Here is a 25391-nt window from a genome sequence, read left to right on the forward strand (position 1 = left end):
TAATATATTTTTATATTAAAACAATCACATTTATAAAATAATAAAAAATAACAAATTTCATTAATTAAATGAAAAATATATAATTGATTATTTTTTAATTAATTAACTATTATTTTTTTTAATTTTTTCGTATAAATTACATTAATATTATTTTATATTTTATATAAAATGCAATTCACATCATATTGAAAAATTTATATTTAATAATATAAATAAATAAAAATAATTACAATTTTTCTAGAAATAAAGATAATCAATTTGTCAATCTTTTAAAAACAAAATAGTTAATTTATTTATTAATTTTTTATTTTTAATATTGAAAAAGTATAAAATCCAATTCAATTTTATTTTATAAACAAATCATTTTTTTGAAACAATTCAACAAATATATTTTTTTTAATTTTATTTATAAATAACAATTATCAAAATCAGATTTAACAAATATTTTTTTTTCAATATAATTTTTTTTTATTATTGAATCTGTCTATCAGTAATATTTTTTTTTTTCAATTTCATTTATAAATAACAAATTACAAAAATATAAGGACCTTGGGTCTCTAAGGGGTTTGCGATAGGTGTGAAAGGTAATAATGACTAAGAAACAGGTGTCGCGAGGTATCATTTCAAGAATAAGGTCAATATGGTAGATTAACGCTGAAGAAGCCAACGTGGTTCTTCCGCGAGGATGGGTTCTATGTGTGCGATGACTCAGCCCGCAGCTGAGTCATCCGCGAATGGTCTTGTAGCTAGATATATATCGCGAGGGTCTTACAAAAAATTAGATTTAATAAATATTTTTTCCAATGCAATTCTTTTTAATATCAAATCTATATATTAATAATATTTTTTTATCAATCAATTAGATTATAATTTTATCACAATTTTTTTTACAAAAATATAATTAATATTTTTTTATTATCATTCAAAAGATTTAAATCAATTTAATTTTTGCAATTTTCATTTAAAAATTAAAAAATTTTTATTATTTCAAACATTTAAATTTAAATATATCTTTCAATTCAAACGGATTCTTATGTTTTTTAAATATAGATAATAAAATAATTTAAATTATTATTATTTTTGTTTTATTTTATAAAACATTTAAAAATCATATTATCTCAATTCAATTGTTAACTAATATATAAATTAATTGAGATTGACAACGATCGAATATAATACAAAATTTAATTATTGTAATTATTTATATATAATTTTTTTTTAATTTTAATAATTTATTAATAATTTATTAATAATTATTATTATTGTTATTATTAATGTTATCATTATTATTATTGTTTTTTTTCAATTATAATAATCTAAAAATCATTATTTTTGTTTTAATCCTTTATTATTTTCAAATCAAATTCAACTATTTGAAATATTGGGTTTAGATTGATGGTTATTTATGATAAAATTTTAATAATTTTTAAATTCTTTATATAATTATCAAATGTTTTTTTATAAATCAAAATTCATATTTTTTAAACAAAAAACTATTCAAGACAATATAAATAATTCATAATTTATAAATTTTTATTTATGTTATTCAATTATTCAAAAAACATAATACAATAACATTTATTATAAAAATTGATATTTACAATTTTTGTGTGAAAATTTATCATTAACATAGACATATTATTATTTGAAAAATTAAATATATTAATTATTTATTGTTACGAACCCCTAGTCCCTAGGCTCAAATCCATCGGACCTCCAATGGATTTACTCGCCCGCTGATTGGTCCCCGGTGTGTGCTCCCGTGGTCCTCGGTGCGTGGCTCTACGGGGAGAGAAAAGGATCCCCGTCTCTTTCTTTAAGCCCCTTTTTCTCTTCCTTTTCTATAACGGTAATATGATATAGAGAACCATGACTGACTATATCGGGATTATTGTATCGTGTCGCGCGTCATGGCGCGATCGCGTCGTAGCGCAATTGCATAGTAACTCCTTTTTTTTTTTTTTTCCCTTTTCTCTCTTCCTTTTCCTTCTTTCTTCTTTTCTCTCGTTTTAAAAGGAGTAACCAGGTTGACCTAATTCTATAAATCGCTTCTTCATTAATTATGGATCTTTTTCTTTATAATCCAACCTATCAAGTCTGGATCTGTACTGCACTTCGCTGCCAGTTTGCAGTAACACCTACGAATCTAGCTTACCACCTCCAAAGTCGACATTCCCACTATCCTGGTATAACAACACCAGCCCAACGCCAGACAATCTTAACTATTATGCTTCAGCAGGCCTGGATCGATCCGGATAAGGAGATTCTTCGATATCCATCGCCCAACAGCCCTCCGATTCTTGGTCTACCAGTATTTCGTGGCTATGGCTGCCCGCACTGTAATTATGTATGCTGTTCAACCAAGGGAATGCGCGAGCATCGACGCAAAAACCATCAAGATCAAGATGGCTCCTCGAAACGTGGTAGACAATCGATTAGCCAAATCCAGGCCCGACTACAGAAGCGCTTAGCCGACCGAATAGTCCACTGTCAGCGTTTTTTTCTCACTAGATCGGCCAGTCGATTCTTCGAGGTAACCCACGCAGATATCCCAATAGAACAGAGAGCAGCGGAAACGGCCTCTCTCAAGACCCCTGCCGCCATCATCCGGGCCCGAGTCGAGCAGGCCCTGCAGGAGGGCCAGGCCGCAGCGGAGCACGCGGATGGCCAAATCCCCGCTGTTGACCCGCACCCGACCGCAGTATCGCCCTGGCTGGAGCTCACACGTTGGCCCGAATACCTGCGCGGGCAGAGCTTGACGGCCGTGACCCTACTAGGCAGCCCGCCCGACTCTACGGCCGAGCCCCTACTCGAGCAGTTCACCGGCAGTGTTCAGCGGCTGATCGACCACGCCTTCCACGCGATTAAGGAGGGCCGGATCAACGAATTCGACCAGATCCAGATTAACATCTTCTTCCGCCGGCCGGGGATCTGGAATCGGCCGATCCAGATCCATCTCCGGCCGGCCACCTACCGTCGGTACTGCCAGATCTGGCAGCGTCTGGTCTGCTTCGCCTACCGCAGTAGCCGGAGCGACCAGCCGATCTCGCTGCGCCACCAGCTGACCACCGCCCAGTTCGCCGCGCTCGATCAGATGGAGATCCATGGCCAGCGGCTGATGGACCTACCAATCCAGGCACAGGACCTAGACCCGCCGCAGCGCGCGAGTCAGCGGAAGCAGGCAGAGGAGCTACTTGATCGGGCCTGTCTCACGTTCTCTATCGCCTTACTCGATCACACCCTTAAGGGGGACCTCTTTGAGAGTACTCTTGTCGGGTTCCTCGCGATCCTCGGGATTGACGTCAAGCAGCAGACCTTCCTTAAGCCCTCTAGCTACACTAGCTACCTGTCGGGACTTGTCAAGATGGCTCAGATGCTGGTGGCCCTGCAAGCGGTCTGATTGGCCGAGACGGCCAGGTAACGCATCCGGCCGATGCTCTAGACGAGATGCGTGAGCGGTTTCTGATATTCGGGGTGCGTGCCCCGTTCGGCTGGATCACGCGGCTGCGGGCATACGGGAAGAAAATCCAGAACAGCACCACCAGCATGGGCTATATCTACTGGAGCGATGACGAGCAGACACTAAGTTATAAAGAGTTGCAGTTAAGCATGTCGGGATTCCGCCAATTCGTCGCAAAGCAGGTCCAGCTGGCCCAGACCCAGCTCGAGGGGCTATTTCTATTACACGAGGAGGAGGTGCGCGAGAAGACCGTACCTCGGCTGGCTCTCCACGAGCTGCGGGATGACCCAACCAATAATACACGTGGATGGAGCTTTCTCAAGGATACTCGGACACGGGCAGCGCTGCCGACAACTGGGGAGCGGTGGCTGCTCGATCGGGTCCTTGAGACCAGCTGGCTCCGGGATGAATTCCTCGAGCTCCGTCGGATCGGCCAGGAAGACCATGTTCTCTGGCGGGAGGGGTCGTGACACGCTATCAGCAGGATGTCGAGAAATTCCTCGAACGACTTCTTCTACTCGTCCATATTACCGGCGGCCAACCGGGCGGGCGACCGAGCTACTCAGTCTCTGCCACAGCAATACTAGACACGGCCGCCATCGGAGTATATTTATTGAGCATGGGCTGGTCAGCACAGTTACCAGCTACCATAAAGGTTATTCAATTAATAATACTACTAAGATTATCCACCGCTACCTCCTAAGGCGGTTAGCGAGCTCGTCGTCTACTATCTCTGGCTGATTCTTCCTTTAGCCAGGCGCTCGAGCGGCTTGTCCGGAACCACCGCCAGTCTAGCTCACCCTATCTCTGGCCCGCGGGCAAGGGCACATGGGCCAGCGAGCGGCTGCGGAAGGCGCTGCAGCGGGAGGCTGAGATTCATCTGAAGACCAAGCTTAATATTATGTCCTATCGACATGCAGCGATCGCCATCTCGCGTGTCCACCTAAAGGGTGGCGGTTTTAAGCGGGATTACGGTACAGACGACGCGCCCTTTGACCAGCAAGCTAGTCATGGATCGTGGATGGCCGGCACGGTATACGCGCGCGGGCTGGAGGAGGCCCCGGGCCATATCGAGGCACGGCGGCGCAGTATCGGACTGTTAGCCGAGAGTGGCACGAATTCCTTGGCTTCGAGGTCTATCTCGGCCCGCGGAAGCGGCGCGCGGAGGACAGTCTGGAGGATGTACGACTGAAGCAGGCATGCATTTCAATAGATATGGAAGAGAATAAGAGGAGCTATAGAGTCCGTAGCAGGGGACGAGAATATATATATATAAAAGGGAGGTTTTGGTCTGTGGCGAAAATATAGTAAACGACTAATATATATTACACTAAGGAGACAGTACGCACGCAGGCGGGCGAGCTCCCGTACCAGCCGCTGCAGACGTATATGGACGAGGCGAGCGTGCAGAAACACGTGCAGCCGTGGCAGCAGATCCTGGGCTTCTTCGCGCGGACCCAGCACCCGCACGACTGGGCCAGCCCCCCTACCAGTTCACCGCGCGGCAGCGGGCCCGGTGGACGCGGCTATGGCAGCTGGTCGAGCACCCCGAGCCGCAGCCGGAGCTGCAGGCGGTTGACGAGACGCTGCAGCCGTGGCTGCTGGAGCGGCGGGAGCGGGCGTGTCTGGAGTTCTGCGTCGAGCTGCTCAACCAGCGGCACCGCAGCCACGAGTACGAGAGCGCGCTGGTCTGCGTGATGGCGGTGCTCGGCCGCGGGCGGAGGGCTGGCGGGATCCCGAGAGCTACCCCCGATCCTCTCCCGGTGATCAAGCTCGCGCGGTTCTTCGTGGTGGAGAAGGCGCTGTGGCTGGATCCCGCGGCGCTGCAGATCGTGCAATGTGGCAGGATAAGCAGATCGCGATCCCGTGGGCACTACAAGCGCAGATGACGAGCTGGAGGCCCTAAGGATGAGGGATACGCCAGCGGGTCAGCGGTGGGCAGCCCGGTTCCCAGCAGCCCAATCGCCAGCAGCTCTGACCCGAGGGATCACCCTCCGACGCCAGTTGGCCGGCGACCGGCCGTGATCCGGGCATTCACCGCGCGAGCGAGCGCCCGTCCAGCGCAGGCCTTGGCACTCCTAGCCCCTCGAGGCGGAGCGGGCCCAGGAGCCAAGACAGCCAGTCCAGCGCGGGCTTCGGCACCCCCGTCCACCCGGTACGGCGCGGTCCCGGCAGCCCCAGCGGGCCCAGCGGACCCCGTAGTAGCCAGGGCAGCCAACAGGACAGCCGGGACCTACGCGCAGGCCGCACGTTCCAGGACCAGCTGGAGCGGATGGTGCGGCGGTTCATGATACGCGGTAGCCACGGCCCCGTGCAGACCTTACTGGATTGGCGCATCTACGGGCTGCGGGTCCACTACAACACCACCACCCCGGGCCATATCACGTGGCAGGGGCCGACGAGCTACTCTACAAGGAGCTGCGGTTTACCATGGGCGACTTCCGGGGCTTCGTCCACGGGCTAACTGGCGTGGCCCGGGGCCTTCTGGACCAGCTCCTATTCAGCTCCCCGGAGCGGCCAGCGCCCGCGATCCCGTGAGACCGGCTCTACGACGATCCTACGCAGTCAAAGGTCGGCTGGAGCTTCCTGCGCGATAGCCGGACGGCGTGGCCGGTGGAGGGCCACCGGTGGCTGATCGACCGGGTCGGGCCGAGCCGGCCCTGCAGGGGCAGTTTATCCGGACTCACCGCTGCCACCCCCCCAAGCTCCGCGCCTACTTCCAGCAGGTCGTTGAATTCAAGAAGAAGCTGGCGGTATTAGTCCACATTACTAGCGACAGCCGGCTAGGGCGCCTGAGCTGCTTAGTATCCAGCACGTGAATACCGACACGAACGTGCGGCGGAATATATATATCGACGACGGGCTTGTCACGTTGGTCTCCGCGTACCACAAGGGATTCTACGCTAGTAATGATGTAAAGATTATTCACCGATATGTGCCGCGGGAGGTGGGCGAGCTGATTATCTATTATCTCTGGCTGATGCGGCCGTTCGTGGAGCAGCTCGACAACTGGCTCGAACAGCAGGCCCCCGCATCCCGCGAGCCTTTATCAGCGCATCAGCGGGCGCTGCTCTGGGGCCCCGATCCGGGCACCCGGCGCGCGTGGTCCTCGGAGCGGTTCCGGGAGGTGCTGAAGCGGGAACGCAGCGGCGGCTCGGCCAGCCGATCCATGCGGCCGCCTATCGAAATATCGCCATCGGGATCAGCCGGCGGTTCATGCGGGCCGGCAGCCAGTTTCCCGCAGAACCAGGCGGAGCGGGCGGAGCGGGAGCGCGCGGCAGCGGGGACAGCAGCGGGGGCGGGAGCGGATGATCCTGATAACGAAGCGGCCCTGGATGACGAGCAGTGGCGGGGCCATATCGCGGACCTGCAGGCGGCCCATTCCTCGCACGTAGCCGGGATGATCTACGGCCGCGGGCTGATGGAGCAGGCCGGGACCACCGCCCACCGGCAGGAGATGTTCCGCCTCTCCAGTACCGATTGGCACCGCTTTCTAGGATTCGCCTCGGCCCAGTTCGAGCCCCATCGGCGTTAGGAAGCGCAAGCGAGCCCCGTGGGAGGACGCGGCCGCGGAGCAGCAGGTCTGGCGGCGGCACCGGCTCCAGCAGGCCGACATGGCGCAGGCGGCGCGGTGGCTGAGCCAGCGACCCGAGCTCGAGCTGCGGGGGGTGCAGGGCCCGGCGCTGCAGGCGATCCAGGACCGCGAGAGCCCGGTAGTCGCGGTGATGCCTACTGGGGGCGGGAAGAGTATGCTATTTCTGCTCCCGGCCTACCTAGAGCCCGGAGGGACCACTGTGGTCGTGGTCCCGCTAATCGCGCTGCGGCAGGACTTCCAGCGGCGATGTCAGCAGCTGAATATCACCTGCGCGGTGTGGGAGAACCGGCGGCCCCCGGACGAGGCCTCGATTGTGCTAGTCACACCCGAATCCGCGATGACGCCCGATTTTCACTCGTTTCTGAATCGGCTGCGTATGGTGCGGCGGCTGGATCGCATCGTGATCGACGAGTGTCATATTATCCTGCAGGGTCCTGGATCTGGTTTGGAGTCACCTGAATTCCGGCCCGCGCTGCGGCGGCTCGGGGAGCTTATTCACGCGCGTACGCAGTTAGTACTACTAACCGCGACCCTGCCTCCTATCGCGGAGCAGACCTGTTCGAGCGAATTGGCCACGCGCGGGAAGAGGTCCGGCTATTCCGCGCGCGGACCACCCGTTCGAATATCCGATATCTCGTATGGCGGCCTGAGCTCCCCCCCGGGACTAGTCGCAGCCCGCACGCGTGGATTGAGAGCGATATCGTTCAGACTGGGATCCAGTGGCTGATCCGGCAGATCAACCGCGGGAAAGCAGTCCTTTACGCTAACATGGTCAGCCAGGTTGGAACTATTGCCCGGGAGCTCGGCTGCGACACGTACACCCAATCAGACGGTTGACCGGCCCGGGGTGCTGGAGTTTTGTCGACGGCCGTAGCCCGGTTATTGCGGCTATAATGCGCTAGATATGGGTGTCGATATTTCTGATATCCGGCTTATTATCCACATCGGCACGCCGCGGACTTTGTCGATATGCGCAGGAAAGCGGCCGTGCGGGCCGTGACGGACAGGCGAGCGTAGCGGTAGTTATTCAGCCCGCAGGATGGAACGAGCCCGCAATGTGGATGGCTGATACACCCGCACCGGAGGTCGAGCGGGTGCAGGAATATATAGCAGCCCCATGCAGGCGGCGGTGCTCGATCTGTACCTGGATGGGTACCAGCGGGCGAGGTGCGCGGCGGACGAGGCCCCGTGTGATCAGTGTCGGCCGGTTGATATAGCGGCAGAAATAGCAGGCAGGCCGAGCAGGCTGAAGGTCAGAATCCAGGCCACCACGCAGGCCAGCGTCCGGACCCCAAGATATACAGGTGGATCAGAATGCAGATCAGAAATAGACGGGCAGGCAGGCCACCAACAGACAACTCAATCAGTCCGCTCATGATCCCACTAATCCCCCATCCAGTCCATCCAGCAGCGAATCGTTTATATCCCAGGCCGGCCCACCCCGCAGAAGCCGCCCCCGTCCCCCCGCGAGCCCCCCCAGTGGGCCCGAACCGATATCCAGGCCCGGCAGCGGGCCATGCGCGCCGAGCTAACCGAGGAGGCGATCATCGCGAAGAGTCCGCGGTGGCAGGATCAATGCTATATCTGCACGATACAGGACCGGGGACGCAGCCACATCTGTACGGGTGCCGCGCAGCCGACAGCCAGACGGCCAAGCAGTGGATGATCCGGGTGCGGCGGCAGATCCGGTATGCCCGATTCAGCGCGTGTTTCCAGTGCGGTATGCCCAGGCCGTGTGCCCGGGGTGGGAGGACCGCTCGCAGTGCGCGTACCGCGGGATCCTGATCCCCATGATGGCGGCGATGGCGTATGGGCCCCAGGCAGGCGCCATCCGGCCGATTTGGCAGGCCCGGTTAGCGGAAAGCGGGGTGGATGATCAGGATATAGACGAGATAGCTGCGTTTTTAGGCCAAGTTGGGCGGCCCCGGCGTAGTCAGCTATTCGATATATATTGCTGGCTGTGGGGGATATATCGAGAAAAAGAGACCTTGTAAAAGGATTAGTTAGGATTTTTCGGAATAACAATATATATATATATATGTAACTGCTAGGTCAGAGTAGGCAAGTAAATTAGTTAATAGATAGATAGGTAGGCAGGTAGTGTTTGAGCCGGAGGCAGTTAGTAGGCAGCCAGTTAGTAGGCAGCCAGTTAGTAGTAGCCAGTTAGTAGATAGACCAGTTAGTAGATAGGCAGCCAGCCAGGTAGGTAGATAGATAGTAAAGTAAGAAAAGAGGCTATAAGTAACCGAGTAGTATATAGGTTGAATAAGAGATTAAGATATATATAAAGTAACCATTAGAATCCATATTTATATTAATATGGATTCTAATGGTTACTTTATATATATCTTAATCTCTTATTCAACCTATATACTACTCGGTTACTCTTATAGCCTCTTTTCTTACTTTACTATCTATCTACCTACCTGGCTGGCTGCCTATCTACTAACTGGTCTATCTACTAACTGGCTACCTACTAACTGGCTGCCTACTAACTGGCTGCCTACTAACTGCCTCCGGCTCAAACACTACCTGCCTACCTATCTATCTATTAACTAATTTACTTGCCTATCTCTGACCTAGCAGTTACATATATATATATATATTGTTATTCCGAAAAATCCTAACTAATCCTTTTACAAGGTCTCTTTTTCTCGATATATCCCCCACAGCCAGCAATATATATCGAATAGCTGACTACGCCGGGGCCGCCCAACTTGGCCTAAAAACGCAGCTATCTCGTCTATATCCTGATCATCCACCCTCGCTTTCGCTAACCGGGCCTGCCAAATCGGCCGGATGGCGCCTGCCTGGGGCCCATACGCCATCGCCGCCATCATGGGGATCAGGATCCCGCGGTACGCGCACTGCGAGCGGTCCTCCCACCCCGGGCACACGGCCTGGGGCATACTGCACTGGAAATACGCGCTGAATCGGGCATACCGGATCTGCCGCCGCACCCGGATCATCCATTGCTTGGCCGTCTGGCTGTCGGCTGCGCGGCACCCGTACAGATTGTGGCTGGTCCCGTCCCGGTCCTGTATCGTGCAGATATAGCATTGATCCTGCCACCGCGGACTCTTCGCGATGATCGCCTCCTCGGTTAGCTCGGCGCGCATGGCCCGCTGCCGGGCCTGGATATCGGTTCGGGCCCACTGGGGGGGCTCGCGGGGGGACGGGGGCGGCTTCTGCGGGGGTGGGCCGGCCTGGGATATAAACGATTCGCTGCTGGATGGACTGGATGGGGGATTAGTGGGATCATGCAGCGGACTGATTGAGTTGTCTGTCTGGTGGCCTGCCTGCCCGTCTATTTCTTGATCTGCATTCTGATCCACCTGTATATCTTGGGGTCCTGGACGCTGGCCTGCGTGGTGGCCTGGATTCTGACCTTCAGCCTGCTCGGCCTGCCTGCTTATTTCTGCCGCTATATCAACCGGCCGACACTGATCACACGGGGCCTCGTCCGCCGCGCACCTCGCCCGCTGGTACCCATCCAGGTACAGATCGAGCACGCGCCGCCTGCATGGGGCTGCTATATATTCCTGCACCCGCTCGACCTCCGGTGCGGGTGTATCAGCCATCCACATTGCGGGCTCGTTCCATCCTGCGGGCTGAATAACTACCGCTACGCTCGCCTGTCCGTCACGGCCCGCACGGCCGCTTTCCTGCGCATAATCGAACAAAGTCCGCGGCATGCCGATGTGGATAATAAGCCGGATATCAGAAATATCGACACCCATATCTAGCGCATTAATAGCCGCAATAACCGGGCTACGGCCGTCGACAAATCACTTCAGCACCCCGGGCCGGTCAACCGTCTGATTGGTGTACGTGTCGCAGCCGAGCTCCCGGGCAATAGTTCCAACCTGGCTGACCATGTTAGCGTAAAGGACTGCTTTCCCGCGGTTGATCTGCCGGATCAGCCACTAGATCCCAGTCTGAACGATATCGCTCTCAATCCACGCGTGCGGGCTGCGACTAGTCCCGGGGGGGAGCTCAGGCCGCCATACGAGATATCGGATATTCGAACGGGTGGTCCGCGCGCGGAATAGCCGGACCTCTTCCCGCGCGTGGCCAATTCGCTCGAACAGGGTCTGCTCCGCGATAGGAGGCAGGGTCGCGGTTAGTAGTACTAACTGCGTACGCGCGTGAATAAGCTCCCCGAGCCGCCGCAGCGCGGGCCGGAATTCAGGTGACTCCAAACCAGATCCAGGACCCTGCAGGATAATATGACACTCGTCGATCACGATGCGATCCAGCCGCCGCACCATACGCAGCCGATTCAGAAACGAGTGAAAATCGGGCGTCATCGCGGATTCGGGTGTGACTAGCACAATCGAGGCCTCGTCCGGGGGCCGCCGGTTCTCCCACACCGCGCAGGTGATATTCAGCTGCTGACATCGCCGCTGGAAGTCCTGCCGCAGCGCGATTAGCGGGACCACGACCACAGTGGTCCCTCCGGGCTCTAGGTAGGCCGGGAGCAGAAATAGCATATTCTTCCCGCCCCCAGTAGGCATCACCGCGACTACCGGGCTCTCGCGGTCCTGGATCGCCTGCAGCGCCGGGCCCTGCACCCCCCGCAGCTCGAGCTCGGGTCGCTGGCTCAGCCACCGCGCCGCCTGCGCCATGTCGGCCTGCTGGAGCCGGTGCCGCCGCCAGACCTGCTGCTCCGCGGCCGCGTCCTCCCACGGGGCTCGCTTGCGCTTTCCTAACGCCGATGAGGGCTCGAACTGGGCCGAGGCGAATCCTAGAAAGCGGTGCCAATCGGTACTGGAGAGGCGGAACATCTCCTGCCGGTGGGCGGTGGTCCCGGCCTGCTCCATCAGCCCGCGGCCGTAGATCATCCCGGCTACGTGCGAGGAATGGGCCGCCTGCAGGTCCGCGATATGGCCCCGCCACTGCTCGTCATCCAGGGCCGCTTCGTTATCAGGATCATCCGCTCCCGCCCCCGCTGCTGTCCCCGCTGCCGCGCGCTCCCGCTCCGCCCGCTCCGCCTGGTTCTGCGGGAACTGGCTGCCGGCCCGCATGAACCGCCGGCTGATCCCGATGGCGATATTTCGATAGGCGGCCGCATGGATCGGCTGGCCGAGCCGCCGCTGCGTTTCCCGCTTCAGCACCTCCCGGAACCGCTCCGAGGACCACGCGCGCCGGGTGCCCGGATCGGGGCCCCAGAGCAGCGCCCGCTGATGCGCTGATAAAGGCTCGCGGGATGCGGGGGCCTGCTGTTCGAGCCAGTTGTCGAGCTGCTCCACGAACGGCCGCATCAGCCAGAGATAATAGATAATCAGCTCGCCCACCTCCCGCGGCACATATCGGTGAATAATCTTTACATCATTACTAGCGTAGAATCCCTTGTGGTACGCGGAGACCAACGTGACAAGCCCGTCGTCGATATATATATTCCGCCGCACGTTCGTGTCGGTATTCACGTGCTGGATACTAAGCAGCTCAGGCGCCCTAGCCGGCTGTTCGCTAGTAATGTGGACTAATACCGCCAGCTTCTTCTTGAATTCAACGACCTGCTGGAAGTAGGCGCGGAGCTTGGGGGGGTGGCAGCGGTGAGTCCGGATAAACTGCCCCTGCAGGGCCGGCTCGGCCCGGACCCGGTCGATCAGCCACCGGTGGCCCTTCACCGGCCACGCCGTCCGGCTATCGCGCAGGAAGCTCCAGCCGACCTTTGACTGCGTAGGATCGTCGTAGAGCCGGTCTCACGGGATCGCGGGCGCTGGCCGCTCCGGGGAGCTGAATAGGAGCTGGTCCAGAAGGCCCCGGGCCACGCCAGTTAGCCCGTGGACGAAGCCCCGGAAGTCGCCCATGGTAAACCGCAGTTCCTTGTAGAGTAGCTCGTCGGCCCTCTGCCACGTGATATGGCCCGGGGTGGTGGTGTTGTAGTGGACCCGCAGCCCGTAGATGCGCCAATCCAGTAAGGTCTGCACGGGGCCGTGGCTACCGCGTATCATGAACCGCCGCACCATCCGCTCCAGCTGGTCCTGGAACGTGCGGCCTGCGCGTAGGTCCCGGCTGTCCTGTTGGCTGCCCTGGCTACTACGGGGTCCGCTGGGCCCGCTGGGGCTGCCGGGACCGCGCCGTACCGGGTGGACGGGGGTGCCGAAGCCCGCGCTGGACTGGCTGTCTTGGCTCCTGGGCCCGCTCCGCCTCGAGGGGCTAGGAGTGCCAAGGCCTGCGCTGGACGGGCGCTCGCTCGCGCGGTGAATGCCCGGAATCACGGCCGGTCGCCGGCCAACTGGCGTCGGAGGGTGATCCCTCGGGTCAGAGCTGCTGGCGATTGGGCTGCTGGGAACCGGGCTGCCCACCGCTGACCCGCTGGCGTATCCCTCATCCTTTAGGGCCTCCAGCTCGTCATCTGCGCTTTGTAGTGCCCACGGGATCGCGGTCTGCTTATCCTGCCACATTTGCACGATCTGCAGCGCCGCGGGATCCAGCCACAGCGCCTTCTCCACCACGAAGAACCGCGCGAGCTTGATCACCCGGGAGAGGATCGGGGGGTAGCTCTCGGGATCCCGCCAGCCCTCCGCCCCGCGGCCGAGCACCGCCATCACGCAGACCAGCGCGCTCTCGTACTCGTGGCTGCGGTGCCGCTGGTTGAGCAGCTCGACGCAGAACTCCAGACACGCCCGCTCCCGCCGCTCCAGCAGCCACGGCTGCAGCGTCTCGTCAACCGCCTGCAGCTCCGGCTGCGGCTCGGGGTGCTCGACCAGCTGCCATAGCCGCGTCCACCGGGCCCGCTGCCGCGCGGTGAACTGGTAGGGGGGGCTGGCCCAGTCGTGCGGGTGCTGGGTCCGCGCGAAGAAGCCCAGGATCTGCTGCCACGGCTGCACGTGTTTCTGCACGCTCGCCTCGTCCATATACGTCTGCAGCGGCTGGTACGGGAGCTCGCCCGCCTGCGTGCGTACTGTCTCCTTAGTGTAATATATATTAGTCGTTTACTATATTTTCGCCCACAGACCAAAACCTCCCTTTTATATATATATATTCTCGTCCCCTGCTACGGACTCTATAGCTCCTCTTTATTCTCTTCCATATCTATTGAAATGCATGCCTGCTTCAGTCGTACATCCTCCAGACTGTCCTCCGCGCGCCGCTTCCGCGGGCCGAGATAGACCTCGAAGCCAAGGAATTCGTGCCACTCTCGGCTAACAGTCCGATACTGCCGCCGCCGTGCCTCGATATGGCCCGGGGCCTCCTCCAGCCCGCGCGCGTATACCGTGCCGGCCATCCACGATCCATGACTAGCTTGCTGGTCAAAGGGCGCGTCGTCTGTACCGTAATCCCGCTTAAAACCGCCACCCTTTAGGTGGACACGCGAGATGGCGATCGCTGCATGTCGATAGGACATAATATTAAGCTTGGTCTTCAGATGAATCTCAGCCTCCCGCTGCAGCGCCTTCCGCAGCCGCTCGCTGGCCCATGTGCCCTTGCCCGCGGGCCAGAGATAGGGTGAGCTAGACTGGCGGTGGTTCCGGACAAGCCGCTCGAGCGCCTGGCTAAAGGGAAGAATCAGCCAGAGATAGTAGACGACGAGCTCGCTAACCGCCTTAGGGAGGTAGCGGTGGATAATCTTAGTAGTATTATTAATTGAATAACCTTTATGGTAGCTGGTAACTGTGCTGACCAGCCCATGCTCAATAAATATACTCCGATGGCGGCCGTGTCTAGTATTGCTGTGGCAGAGACTGAGTAGCTCGGTCGCCCGCCCCGGTTGGCCGCCGGTAATATGGACGAGTAGAAGAAGTCGTTCGAGGAATTTCTCGACATCCTGCTGATAGCGTGTCACGACCCCCTCCCGCCAGAGAACATGGTCTTCCTGGCCGATCCGACGGAGCTCGAGGAATTCATCCCGGAGCCAGCTGGTCTCAAGGACCCGATCGAGCAGCCACCGCTCCCCAGTTGTCGGCAGCGCTGCCCGTGTCCGAGTATCCTTGAGAAAGCTCCATCCACGTGTATTATTGGTTGGGTCATCCCGCAGCTCGTGGAGAGCCAGCCGAGGTACGGTCTTCTCGCGCACCTCCTCCTCGTGTAATAGAAATAGCCCCTCGAGCTGGGTCTGGGCCAGCTGGACCTGCTTTGCGACGAATTGGCGGAATCCCGACATGCTTAACTGCAACTCTTTATAACTTAGTGTCTGCTCGTCATCGCTCCAGTAGATATAGCCCATGCTGGTGGTGCTGTTCTGGATTTTCTTCCCGTATGCCCGCAGCCGCGTGATCCAGCCGAACGGGGCACGCACCCCGAATATCAGAAACCGCTCACGCATCTCGTCTAGAGCATCGGCCGGATGCGTTACCTGGCCGGTCTCGGCCAATCAGACCGCTTGCAGGGCCACCAGCATCTGAGCCATCTTGACAAGTCCCGACAGGTAGCTAGTGTAGCTAGAGGGCTTAAGGAAGGTCTGCTGCTTGACGTCAATCCCGAGGATCGCGAGGAACCCGACAAGAGTACTCTCAAAGAGGTCCCCCTTAAGGGTGTGATCGAGTAAGGCGATAGAGAACGTGAGACAGGCCCGATCAAGTAGCTCCTCTGCCTGCTTCCGCTGACTCGCGCGCTGCGGCGGGTCTAGGTCCTGTGCCTGGATTGGTAGGTCCATCAGCCGCTGGCCATGGATCTCCATCTGATCGAGCGCGGCGAACTGGGCGGTGGTCAGCTGGTGGCGCAGCGAGATCGGCTGGTCGCTCCGGCTACTGCGGTAGGCGAAGCAGACCAGACGCTGCCAGATCTGGCAGTACCGACGGTAGGTGGCCGGCCGGAGATGGATCTGGATCGGCCGATTCCAGATCCCCGGCCGGCGGAAGAAGATGTTAATCTGGATCTGGTCGAATTCGTTGATCCGGCCCTCCTTAATCGCGTGGAAGGCGTGGTCGATCAGCCGCTGAACACTGCCGGTGAACTGCTCGAGTAGGGGCTCGGCCGTAGAGTCGGGCGGGCTGCCTAGTAGGGTCACGGCCGTCAAGCTCTGCCCGCGCAGGTATTCGGGCCAACGTGTGAGCTCCAGCCAGGGCGATACTGCGGTCGGGTGCGGGTCAACAGCGGGGATTTGGCCATCCGCGTGCTCCGCTGCGGCCTGGCCCTCCTGCAGGGCCTGCTCGACTCGGGCCCGGATGATGGCGGCAGGGGTCTTGAGAGAGGCCGTTTCCGCTGCTCTCTGTTCTATTGGGATATCTGCGTGGGTTACCTCGAAGAATCGACTGGCCGATCTAGTGAGAAAAAAACGCTGACAGTGGACTATTCGGTCGGCTAAGCGCTTCTGTAGTCGGGCCTGGATTTGGCTAATCGATTGTCTACCACGTTTCGAGGAGCCATCTTGATCTTGATGGTTTTTGCGTCGATGCTCGCGCATTCCCTTGGTTGAACAGCATACATAATTACAGTGCGGGCAGCCATAGCCACGAAATACTGGTAGACCAAGAATCGGAGGGCTGTTGGGCGATGGATATCGAAGAATCTCCTTATCCGGATCGATCCAGGCCTGCTGAAGCATAATAGTTAAGATTGTCTGGCGTTGGGCTGGTGTTGTTATACCAGGATAGTGGGAATGTCGACTTTGGAGGTGGTAAGCTAGATTCGTAGGTGTTACTGCAAACTGGCAGCGAAGTGCAGTACAGATCCAGACTTGATAGGTTGGATTATAAAGAAAAAGATCCATAATTAATGAAGAAGCGATTTATAGAATTAGGTCAACCTGGTTACTCCTTTTAAAACGAGAGAAAAGAAGAAAGAAGGAAAAGGAAGAGAGAAAAGGGAAAAAAAAAAAAAAAGGAGTTACTATGCAATTGCGCTACGACGCGATCGCGCCATGACGCGCGACACGATACAATAATCCCGATATAGTCAGTCATGGTTCTCTATATCATATTACCGTTATAGAAAAGGAAGAGAAAAAGGGGCTTAAAGAAAGAGACGGGGATCCTTTTCTCTCCCCGTAGAGCCACGCACCGAGGACCACGGGAGCACACACCGGGGACCAATCAGCGGGCGAGTAAATCCATTGGAGGTCCGATGGATTTGAGCCTAGGGACTAGGGGTTCGTAACAATAAATAATTAATATATTTAATTTTTCAAATAATAATATGTCTATGTTAATGATAAATTTTCACACAAAAATTGTAAATATCAATTTTTATAATAAATGTTATTGTATTATGTTTTTTGAATAATTGAATAACATAAATAAAAATTTATAAATTATGAATTATTTATATTGTCTTGAATAGTTTTTTGTTTAAAAAATATGAATTTTGATTTATAAAAAAACATTTGATAATTATATAAAGAATTTAAAAATTATTAAAATTTTATCATAAATAACCATCAATCTAAACCCAATATTTCAAATAGTTGAATTTGATTTGAAAATAATAAAGGATTAAAACAAAAATAATGATTTTTAGATTATTATAATTGAAAAAAAACAATAATAATAATGATAACATTAATAATAACAATAATAATAATTATTAATAAATTATTAATAAATTATTAAAATTAAAAAAAAATTATATATAAATAATTACAATAATTAAATTTTGTATTATATTCGATCGTTGTCAATCTCAATTAATTTATATATTAGTTAACAATTGAATTGAGATAATATGATTTTTAAATGTTTTATAAAATAAAACAAAAATAATAATAATTTAAATTATTTTATTATCTATATTTAAAAAACATAAGAATCCGTTTGAATTGAAAGATATATTTAAATTTAAATGTTTGAAATAATAAAAATTTTTTAATTTTTAAATGAAAATTGCAAAAATTAAATTGATTTAAATCTTTTGAATGATAATAAAAAAATATTAATTATATTTTTGTAAAAAAAATTGTGATAAAATTATAATCTAATTGATTGATAAAAAAATATTATTAATATATAGATTTGATATTAAAAAGAATTGCATTGGAAAAAATATTTATTAAATCTAATTTTTTGTAAGACCCTCGCGATATATATCTAGCTACAAGACCATTCGCGGATGACTCAGCTGCGGGCTGAGTCATCGCACACATAGAACCCATCCTCGCGGAAGAACCACGTTGGCTTCTTCAGCGTTAATCTACCATATTGACCTTATTCTTGAAATGATACCTCGCGACACCTGTTTCTTAGTCATTATTACCTTTCACACCTATCGCAAACCCCTTAGAGACCCAAGGTCCTTATATTTTTGTAATTTGTTATTTATAAATGAAATTGAAAAAAAAAAATATTACTGATAGACAGATTCAATAATAAAAAAAAATTATATTGAAAAAAAAATATTTGTTAAATCTGATTTTGATAATTGTTATTTATAAATAAAATTAAAAAAAATATATTTGTTGAATTGTTTCAAAAAAATGATTTGTTTATAAAATAAAATTGAATTGGATTTTATACTTTTTCAATATTAAAAATAAAAAATTAATAAATAAATTAACTATTTTGTTTTTAAAAGATTGACAAATTGATTATCTTTATTTCTAGAAAAATTGTAATTATTTTTATTTATTTATATTATTAAATATAAATTTTTCAATATGATGTGAATTGCATTTTATATAAAATATAAAATAATATTAATGTAATTTATACGAAAAAATTAAAAAAAATAATAGTTAATTAATTAAAAAATAATCAATTATATATTTTTCATTTAATTAATGAAATTTGTTATTTTTTATTATTTTATAAATGTGATTGTTTTAATATAAAAATATATTAAATTAAAAATATTTATATTTTACAATTTTTGAATGTTATTGCACAAAAAATAATTAAAATGATATTATAAATAAAAAAATGATTATAATAATGATAATAATTATGATAATCAAATATTAATTATTGATAAAAAAATAATAATAAATTAAACAAATGTAATGACAAACACAAAAAAAAATTTAAATAAAATAATTTTATTTTTTTAAACAAAATTAAATAATACAAAAATTATATCGGACAAAAATCATAATTTAAAAATTAAACAAAATATATTAAATTATATAATAATATCAAATAAAATTGATTGAATAATATAGAAATGCTAAACAAGATTGATTGAATAATATAAAAATATTATATAAAATTAATTGAAGAAAGCCGAGATAAGATTGAGAAAATATGAAAGATGAAAAAATATACACAAATATTAGACAAAATCATGTTTATGTCAGAAAATGCGCAACAGGATCTGTATGGGCAATTGTAATCTGTGAGGCGCTCTCGCGCGGGGGCGGCGAAGGGTTTATCTAGGTTTTTATGTTGAATAGATGTAAAACAAATAAATAGAACAACATAAGAAACGCATAAAAATGATAAAAAATCGCTTAAAAATTTTAGAATAGAGAAATTAAATCGATAAAATCTAGATTTTGACAAAATATATTATCAAATTGTAGCCGCGACAAATAATTAATGAAATTGATAGATTGAATTAATAATAAATAAAATGATTGATAAAACTAAAAGGATTGTCAAATTGGTTACTGTGAAGTGGGTGACTGCTAAGAGAAATTATACAGATTTTAAATGCAGTAGGGGAGACGACATGAATCATTTGCGCAACGCACCGTTCCGCTGAGCGTGGCGAGCTTCATGGGAGGCGGATGCAACATTTAAAAGCTTGTAAAAAAACGTAAAAAAAATATTCTTAAATTAAAAATAAAACAATTGGTTTGAAGGACGATGACTCATTAACGATGCCATCATCTGGACTGTGGCAAGTCTAGCCATTTAGGACAGGTGGTGGTAGAAGGCAGTAAACTAAGCAATAATAATTTTTAATTTTATTAAATAAGATAGTATAACATATTTCGCAAATCACAACGCGTATTGGATCTTATTTGTATTCAATCCAGGGCTCATTCCCCAGACTGCTATGTGTTAGGCCCAATCAACAGCGTCAAACGCTTGAATGTAATAAGATTCAGGTATTTCCTTTCGCCCTACTTCCTTATATATATTGTAATGATGCTAGGTAGCGTTGAAACGGAACATGTGCCATAAAGATATACTGGTTCTTATTCCCAGAGGTCCATCTGTTCTTTAATCTTGCATGAATGGATCTTTGTAGGCCGATACTCTAGGTACACCTTATTATTGGTCTTGTCCTCAGAGATTGGTGGCTCGTGCGTTTGTACCATCACCTAGACCCCTGCCTTTACAGGTGCTCCTCCAAAAAGCTCAGCACTGTCCTTATAACCTCTCTCATACTCCTTGCGCACCTCTCCGTCCTCCAGATTAGACCGCGCCGCCATCCACCCGTGGATCTGGGAGGCAAAGGTCTCGACGTGATTGGGGACCTTTAGGTTAGCCTGGTAGGCGGCTACATCTTCGGCGGGCTCGTCCCCAGACGCCAGCAGGGCCATGGGAACGGTCACCTCAGCGGCATCGGCTGGGTCCACCATCGCGGGGTGGCACTGCACCGCGGCCTGGAAGATGGCATTGTCCTTGCCTGCACTGAGACTGGCAATCTTGCCGCCCCAGCAGTGGCCGACAATCGCCCACTTCGCGTATCCAGTGCCGCTGGTGGCCGTCTTGTTGGCCTCGTTGACGATACCGGGGATCCGGGCGAGGGTCTTGGGCGGCACCGCTTGCGTGGAGAAGAAGGTCGTCAGGTTTTGGGTTTGCTCCTCGGTCGTCGGAGGATACCACGAGATGTCGGCGGATTTTCCCTCGAAGAAGTCCGGCATGAAGACGCGATACTTGCGGCGAGGGCTGGTGGCGAGAATATCGGCGCCTTGAATGGTTTGAGGGAAAAAGCCGAAAATGTCTGGTTCACGATAAAAGATCAACGATCGATAGGTCCGTCACTCGGTCAATATTATGTTCGGTTGAATTCCTGTCCACCGTCTATTTGACTATCGACGGATTGTCGGGGCTACGTACCATAGATGAGAAGGATCGCCTCGGTTGCGGATTCGGGGCCAGTAACGTCTGCGGTCAAGGATCAATGGGAGGAGGTACATGTTAACGGCAGTAAAGGAGGCTGATACATACAGGTCTTCAGGCCATTGAGGGTGGTGTACTCGCCCTTGGGTTCGTAGCCCTTGGACACTACCGGAGGAATGCTGCAGTTGAATATTTAGCTTTGCACCCTGTCGATATCACAATTGAGGTAGGGGGCTCACGAGCAACAAGCCTGGCTGATGGACGACATTTTATTCAAAATTTAAGGTCTTGACAGATTTAGGATTGTGAGCAAGTCGGACTCTATGGATCAAAGGGGGATTAGATATTTTTCTCCTCTTTTTTTTTTCATGATTATTTTTTATCTTGCTAAGCAACCGCTATTAGTAGCTCTGAAGGATCGATTGGGTTCTCCGAAATCTCGGCGACAACAGCCGATCTCCAAACCTAGCTTCGGTGGGAGTGGCCGAACACGTCAATTATCATGACAATCCCTGGTCTGAGTGGCAAGGTAGTGAATATTGATGGAGACAGTCATGACTAGTACCACTCAAATTGGTGGCTCCACTCTCTATAAAGCCAGGTCTCGGGTCCCGTGCGCATAGCGTTTACTACCGTTTGTTTCCCATCTGCCACTGGTCTTCTACTACGACCAGCAGAATGACATTGCTGGAGCTTCCCCAGTCCAACAACACCGTGGAGGTTTTCCTAGTCGATTCGTATGTTCCTCCCTGCCCGTCTTCTCCCCGACTGCCTACTATGCCATGAGCTCATTCAAGGATATGCAGAGGTGCCCGTCTGGAGTTCCCAGCCCAGCAGTTCATGCAGCCGGGAATCCGAGGCTACAACCGTTTGACAGTGCCCTCGTACTCTTTTCTTATCACACACTCGTCGGGCCAGCGCATCCTGTTCAATCTTTCCACCCAAACGGATTTCCACAATCCGACGCCGAGGTTTGCCGAGCCTTGCACTAACACTGCAAGTAGCGGCTGGAAGATCTCTTCGCCGCGCAGCGTCTCTAACGTTCTGATAGAGAACGGAGTTCCTCTGACTGAGATCAATGCCATCATTTGATCGCAATTTTATGTCCACCACATCGGTAATTCATCTTTGTTCTTTAGCTCTACGGATTTGGTCGTGGGACCGGATCTCATCAGTAGCTTCGCCCCGAGATGGCCGGAGCAAGCCGATTCTCCGGTAAAGTCCGCAGACTGCGAGGGGCGCAAGCTGCGAGAAAATAACTTCGATGAGGATGGGGACCTAAAGAAGCTCCATACTGGGGACTTTCCCGCAGACTGGTTTGGTGATGGAAGCTTCTATATGCTCCATACGCCCGGTCATACGCCGGACCATTTGGTCGGGCTGGCTCGAGTGCAGCCGGATTCATTTGTTCTCATGGGTGCGGTGAGTGCAACAGCTTCCATTCTTCCTTGTTCTCTTCTTTTTCTTTTTCTTGGGACAGACGGACACACTCGCGACCCGCCTATTAAAAGGCTACCACCATTGACGCATTCACTGATGGCGAGATCTGTATGATAGGATTTCGCCCATCATCCCGGCGAATTCCGGCCGTCAAAGGACTGCCCGCTTCCAGAAACCATTCAGCATTCGCCGCTGCCCTTTCACTCCCAGTTTGGGAGTGTCTGCCCCGGGCATCTCTTCCACTCGATCGGACGCCACCCCGGCCACAACGACAAGCCGTTCTTTCTGCCGGCCGAAAAGTACACGCACGACTTCGACGAGTGCTTGCGTACAATTGACAGGCTGGCCAAGTTTGACGCCGACGACCAGATTTGGATCCTCATAGCTTATGATCACACTCTCTTGCCGATTTTCACTGGCGAGGAGGATCGAGATACCGGCTGGTTCTTCCCGCACCGCACTCTCAATGACTGGCGACAAGCGGGACTCGCAGAGAGGGGGAGGTGGCGTTTTCTGAGCGACTTTCAACATACTATTTAACTATGACGGCGCTGAACCGTAGTTAGATCGGGTCGTTAGTATGTGGGGATTCCGGACCGTTTGGGGATTTGGAGATTTGGGGACCACCAGAGCTGGGGATTCCATAATTTGTTCTTGATCGGCATTTTTCTAGTTCGCCGACGATGTTGTCGTCATCCCCGAATCCCCAATTCTCAATCCAAAAAAAAAAAAATTGGAGAGTCCTTGGGTGAGTTCCGCAAGAGTCATGGCCCTTGATTATAAAGAAAATAGAAGAAAGTACAGATGAAGCAAATGATTCGCTCATCAATGTATAGAATTAAGGTTAATCGGTACATACTACGCCCATACAAGAACGCAAATCTCTACCTGATATTTCGAGAATAACTAAGCAACATCCCGTTGGAGAGGCTCATTGCGTCATATATATATGTAAATGCAGCCCATCCACTTCAAATGTCCAGCCTTACCCACCACCTAGTTACAATTGCTATTCAAACCCGAAATTCACGCGAAAACTAAAAGAGAGGGAGAAAAAGTAAAAGAAAAATATGCCATCTACACTATCATTCAACTGTGCCCTCCTGACCGGAGGCGGTGGTGGCATTGGTCGAGCCATCTCCTCCTATCTACTTCAGCAGGGCAAGAAAGTGATCATCGCCGGACGAACCAAAGAGACACTACTAAAGACGGCGCATGAAATCGGCGCCACCGACTACTTCGTCCTCGACACGGGAATAATCTCACAGATCCCGACCTTCATCCACAAACTGACCACCCAGTACCCCGAAGTAGACTGTCTAATCAACAACGCGGGCGTACAACGACCCCTCGACATCGTGAACGACCCAACCACCGACTTCCTCGCCAAAGCAGACCAGGAGATCGACATCAACGAGCGTGGGCCGATGCATCTCACGCTTGGCCTGTTGGACCATTTCCGGACCCATCCGCACGGAGCGACCATTATCAACGTCTCGTCCATTCTGGCCTTCGTCCCCTTCTCCGTCATTAACCCCGTGTATAACGGCACCAAGGCCTTTATGCATTTCTGGTCCATGAACCTCCGCACGCAGCTGGCGAATGCCGGCCTGGAGAAGGTTCGTGTGGTGGAGATCATTCCCCCCTCTGTGGGGACGGACTTGCACCGGGATCGCTCGGATCCGGATGATAATAAGAAGCATAATAATCAGAGCGTGTTGACGGTGGAGGAGTTCATGGAGTTTGTTTCTAAGGGCCTGGAGCGCGGTGAGACTGTTATTGCTCCGGGGATGAGTCAGGAGCTGGTGGATACATGGTATAGGGATTTTGGCTCTGTCTATGAAAATTACTCTGGGATTCATAAGAAGTAAAGGGGCCGATGATGGAGTGAATGGCGAACGATGAGACATCTTTCAAATGACTCCTTCTACAAAAAGCTACAGCCGACGCAATGGAGTGTGTCCACCCAAGTACCCATACAAAAAACTGCTGGTAATTTGATATCTAAGCCACGAATTTGAACTGTAGGATGACTAGATATAAATGATTCCCTTGACCGCCGTTTATGAGAACGCGGCAAGCAAGCTTTCTCGTCACTCCTGCAGGCGTATATTTATGAAAGTTCTATAGCGTGCAACGTGGATATAGTAGTCCCAGCTACTCGTGGATTCATGAAAGAACGACAAAAGGGACTGTGTCATCCCCGCCTAGAACATGACAAACGAAGGTATTGGAGGATAAATGAATTTATTTCGGTGCTTGGACACTTCTGGGCCGTCCTGATCTCTCTCCCCTGCTTCAAGTCCCCCTATTGACCAAGTTGGCGTAGCATTCCAGGCTTTCGCCTATCATGCGAGCGATGGGCCAGGGACTGCTACACGATACAAACATTTGTGCCCAGAGCATCGGCACGGCAAATTCAAGAAACCCAATAGTTTGCTGCGGGCGATGCACCTCCTTATCTTCGAGCTGACACTCGTAGTCGGAGGTTTCATCGTGAGACTCTAGCCCCTCGTTCGCGACTCGGATGAGGCATTGAATTATCTGTCGTTCGTAGTATTCGGGCTCGGGGAAAATTTCGTAAATACAGATAAACAGGCAAGAAAGGAAGACGGCGGCCATACTTGTAAGAGGCACAAGGCTGTGATTTACAGCCACGACATGCAACCATTTACCAGTGAACACGGCAAACTCTAACCCACAAAAGACATGGTACAAGCTCCAAGAGAAGGATTGTCATTTTGAGAGATGGATATTTCCATGTGAACAGAGATTCGAAGCGCGTGGACGGCATGAAGCAGGGCGTGAGGCAGGTGAGGGTTTCGCTGGGGATGAGGACTTTCTTTCAGCCTCGCGGCGATGACTTGTGGGTTACAGGTTTTCAGACTGCGCCAGGGACCCAGATTCAATTGAAGCCTGACATGCGCGATCCCGAGCAAGGCCGTGGAGGAAAAGGAAAATGCAAGAGAGCCGTACGTGTCGAACGGATCGTGGGCCGTTTCAG

The 25391-nt window shown here is 50.5% G+C and overlaps 4 protein-coding genes across 4 annotated transcripts; 3 read left to right on the forward strand and 1 right to left on the reverse strand.

Moving 5' to 3' along the window:
- Positions 1 to 20202: 20202 nt before the first annotated feature.
- LDX57_010955 (dienelactone hydrolase family protein) lies at positions 20203 to 21215 on the reverse strand (the record flags this gene model as incomplete). Its single annotated transcript, XM_046092699.1, has 4 exons — positions 20203 to 20828; positions 20945 to 20992; positions 21056 to 21126; positions 21187 to 21215. The coding sequence occupies 4 exons, from the start codon at positions 21213 to 21215 to the stop codon at positions 20203 to 20205; spliced, it is 774 nt and encodes a 257-aa protein (XP_045948677.1).
- A 410-nt stretch (positions 21216 to 21625) lies between these two features.
- Positions 21626 to 22039, forward strand: LDX57_010956 (uncharacterized protein; the record flags this gene model as incomplete). The annotated part of the gene is made up of 2 exons (XM_046092700.1): positions 21626 to 21684; positions 21754 to 22039. The coding sequence occupies 2 exons, from the start codon at positions 21626 to 21628 to the stop codon at positions 22037 to 22039; spliced, it is 345 nt and encodes a 114-aa protein (XP_045948678.1).
- A 246-nt stretch (positions 22040 to 22285) lies between these two features.
- On the forward strand, positions 22286 to 22927 carry LDX57_010957 (uncharacterized protein; the record flags this gene model as incomplete). The annotated part of the gene is made up of 2 exons (XM_046092701.1): positions 22286 to 22369; positions 22505 to 22927. The coding sequence occupies 2 exons, from the start codon at positions 22286 to 22288 to the stop codon at positions 22925 to 22927; spliced, it is 507 nt and encodes a 168-aa protein (XP_045948679.1).
- Positions 22928 to 23457: 530 nt separating this feature from the next.
- Positions 23458 to 24258, forward strand: LDX57_010958 (uncharacterized protein; the record flags this gene model as incomplete). The annotated part of the gene is made up of 1 exon (XM_046092702.1): positions 23458 to 24258. One exon carries the CDS (start codon positions 23458 to 23460, stop codon positions 24256 to 24258), a length of 801 nt encoding a protein of 266 aa, XP_045948680.1.
- Between the last annotated feature and the right edge of the window lie 1133 nt (positions 24259 to 25391).

This window comes from Aspergillus melleus, assembly GCF_016097325.1.
Source record: "Aspergillus melleus strain CBS 546.65 chromosome Unknown contig6, whole genome shotgun sequence".
NCBI classification, from domain to species: domain Eukaryota; kingdom Fungi; phylum Ascomycota; class Eurotiomycetes; order Eurotiales; family Aspergillaceae; genus Aspergillus; species Aspergillus melleus.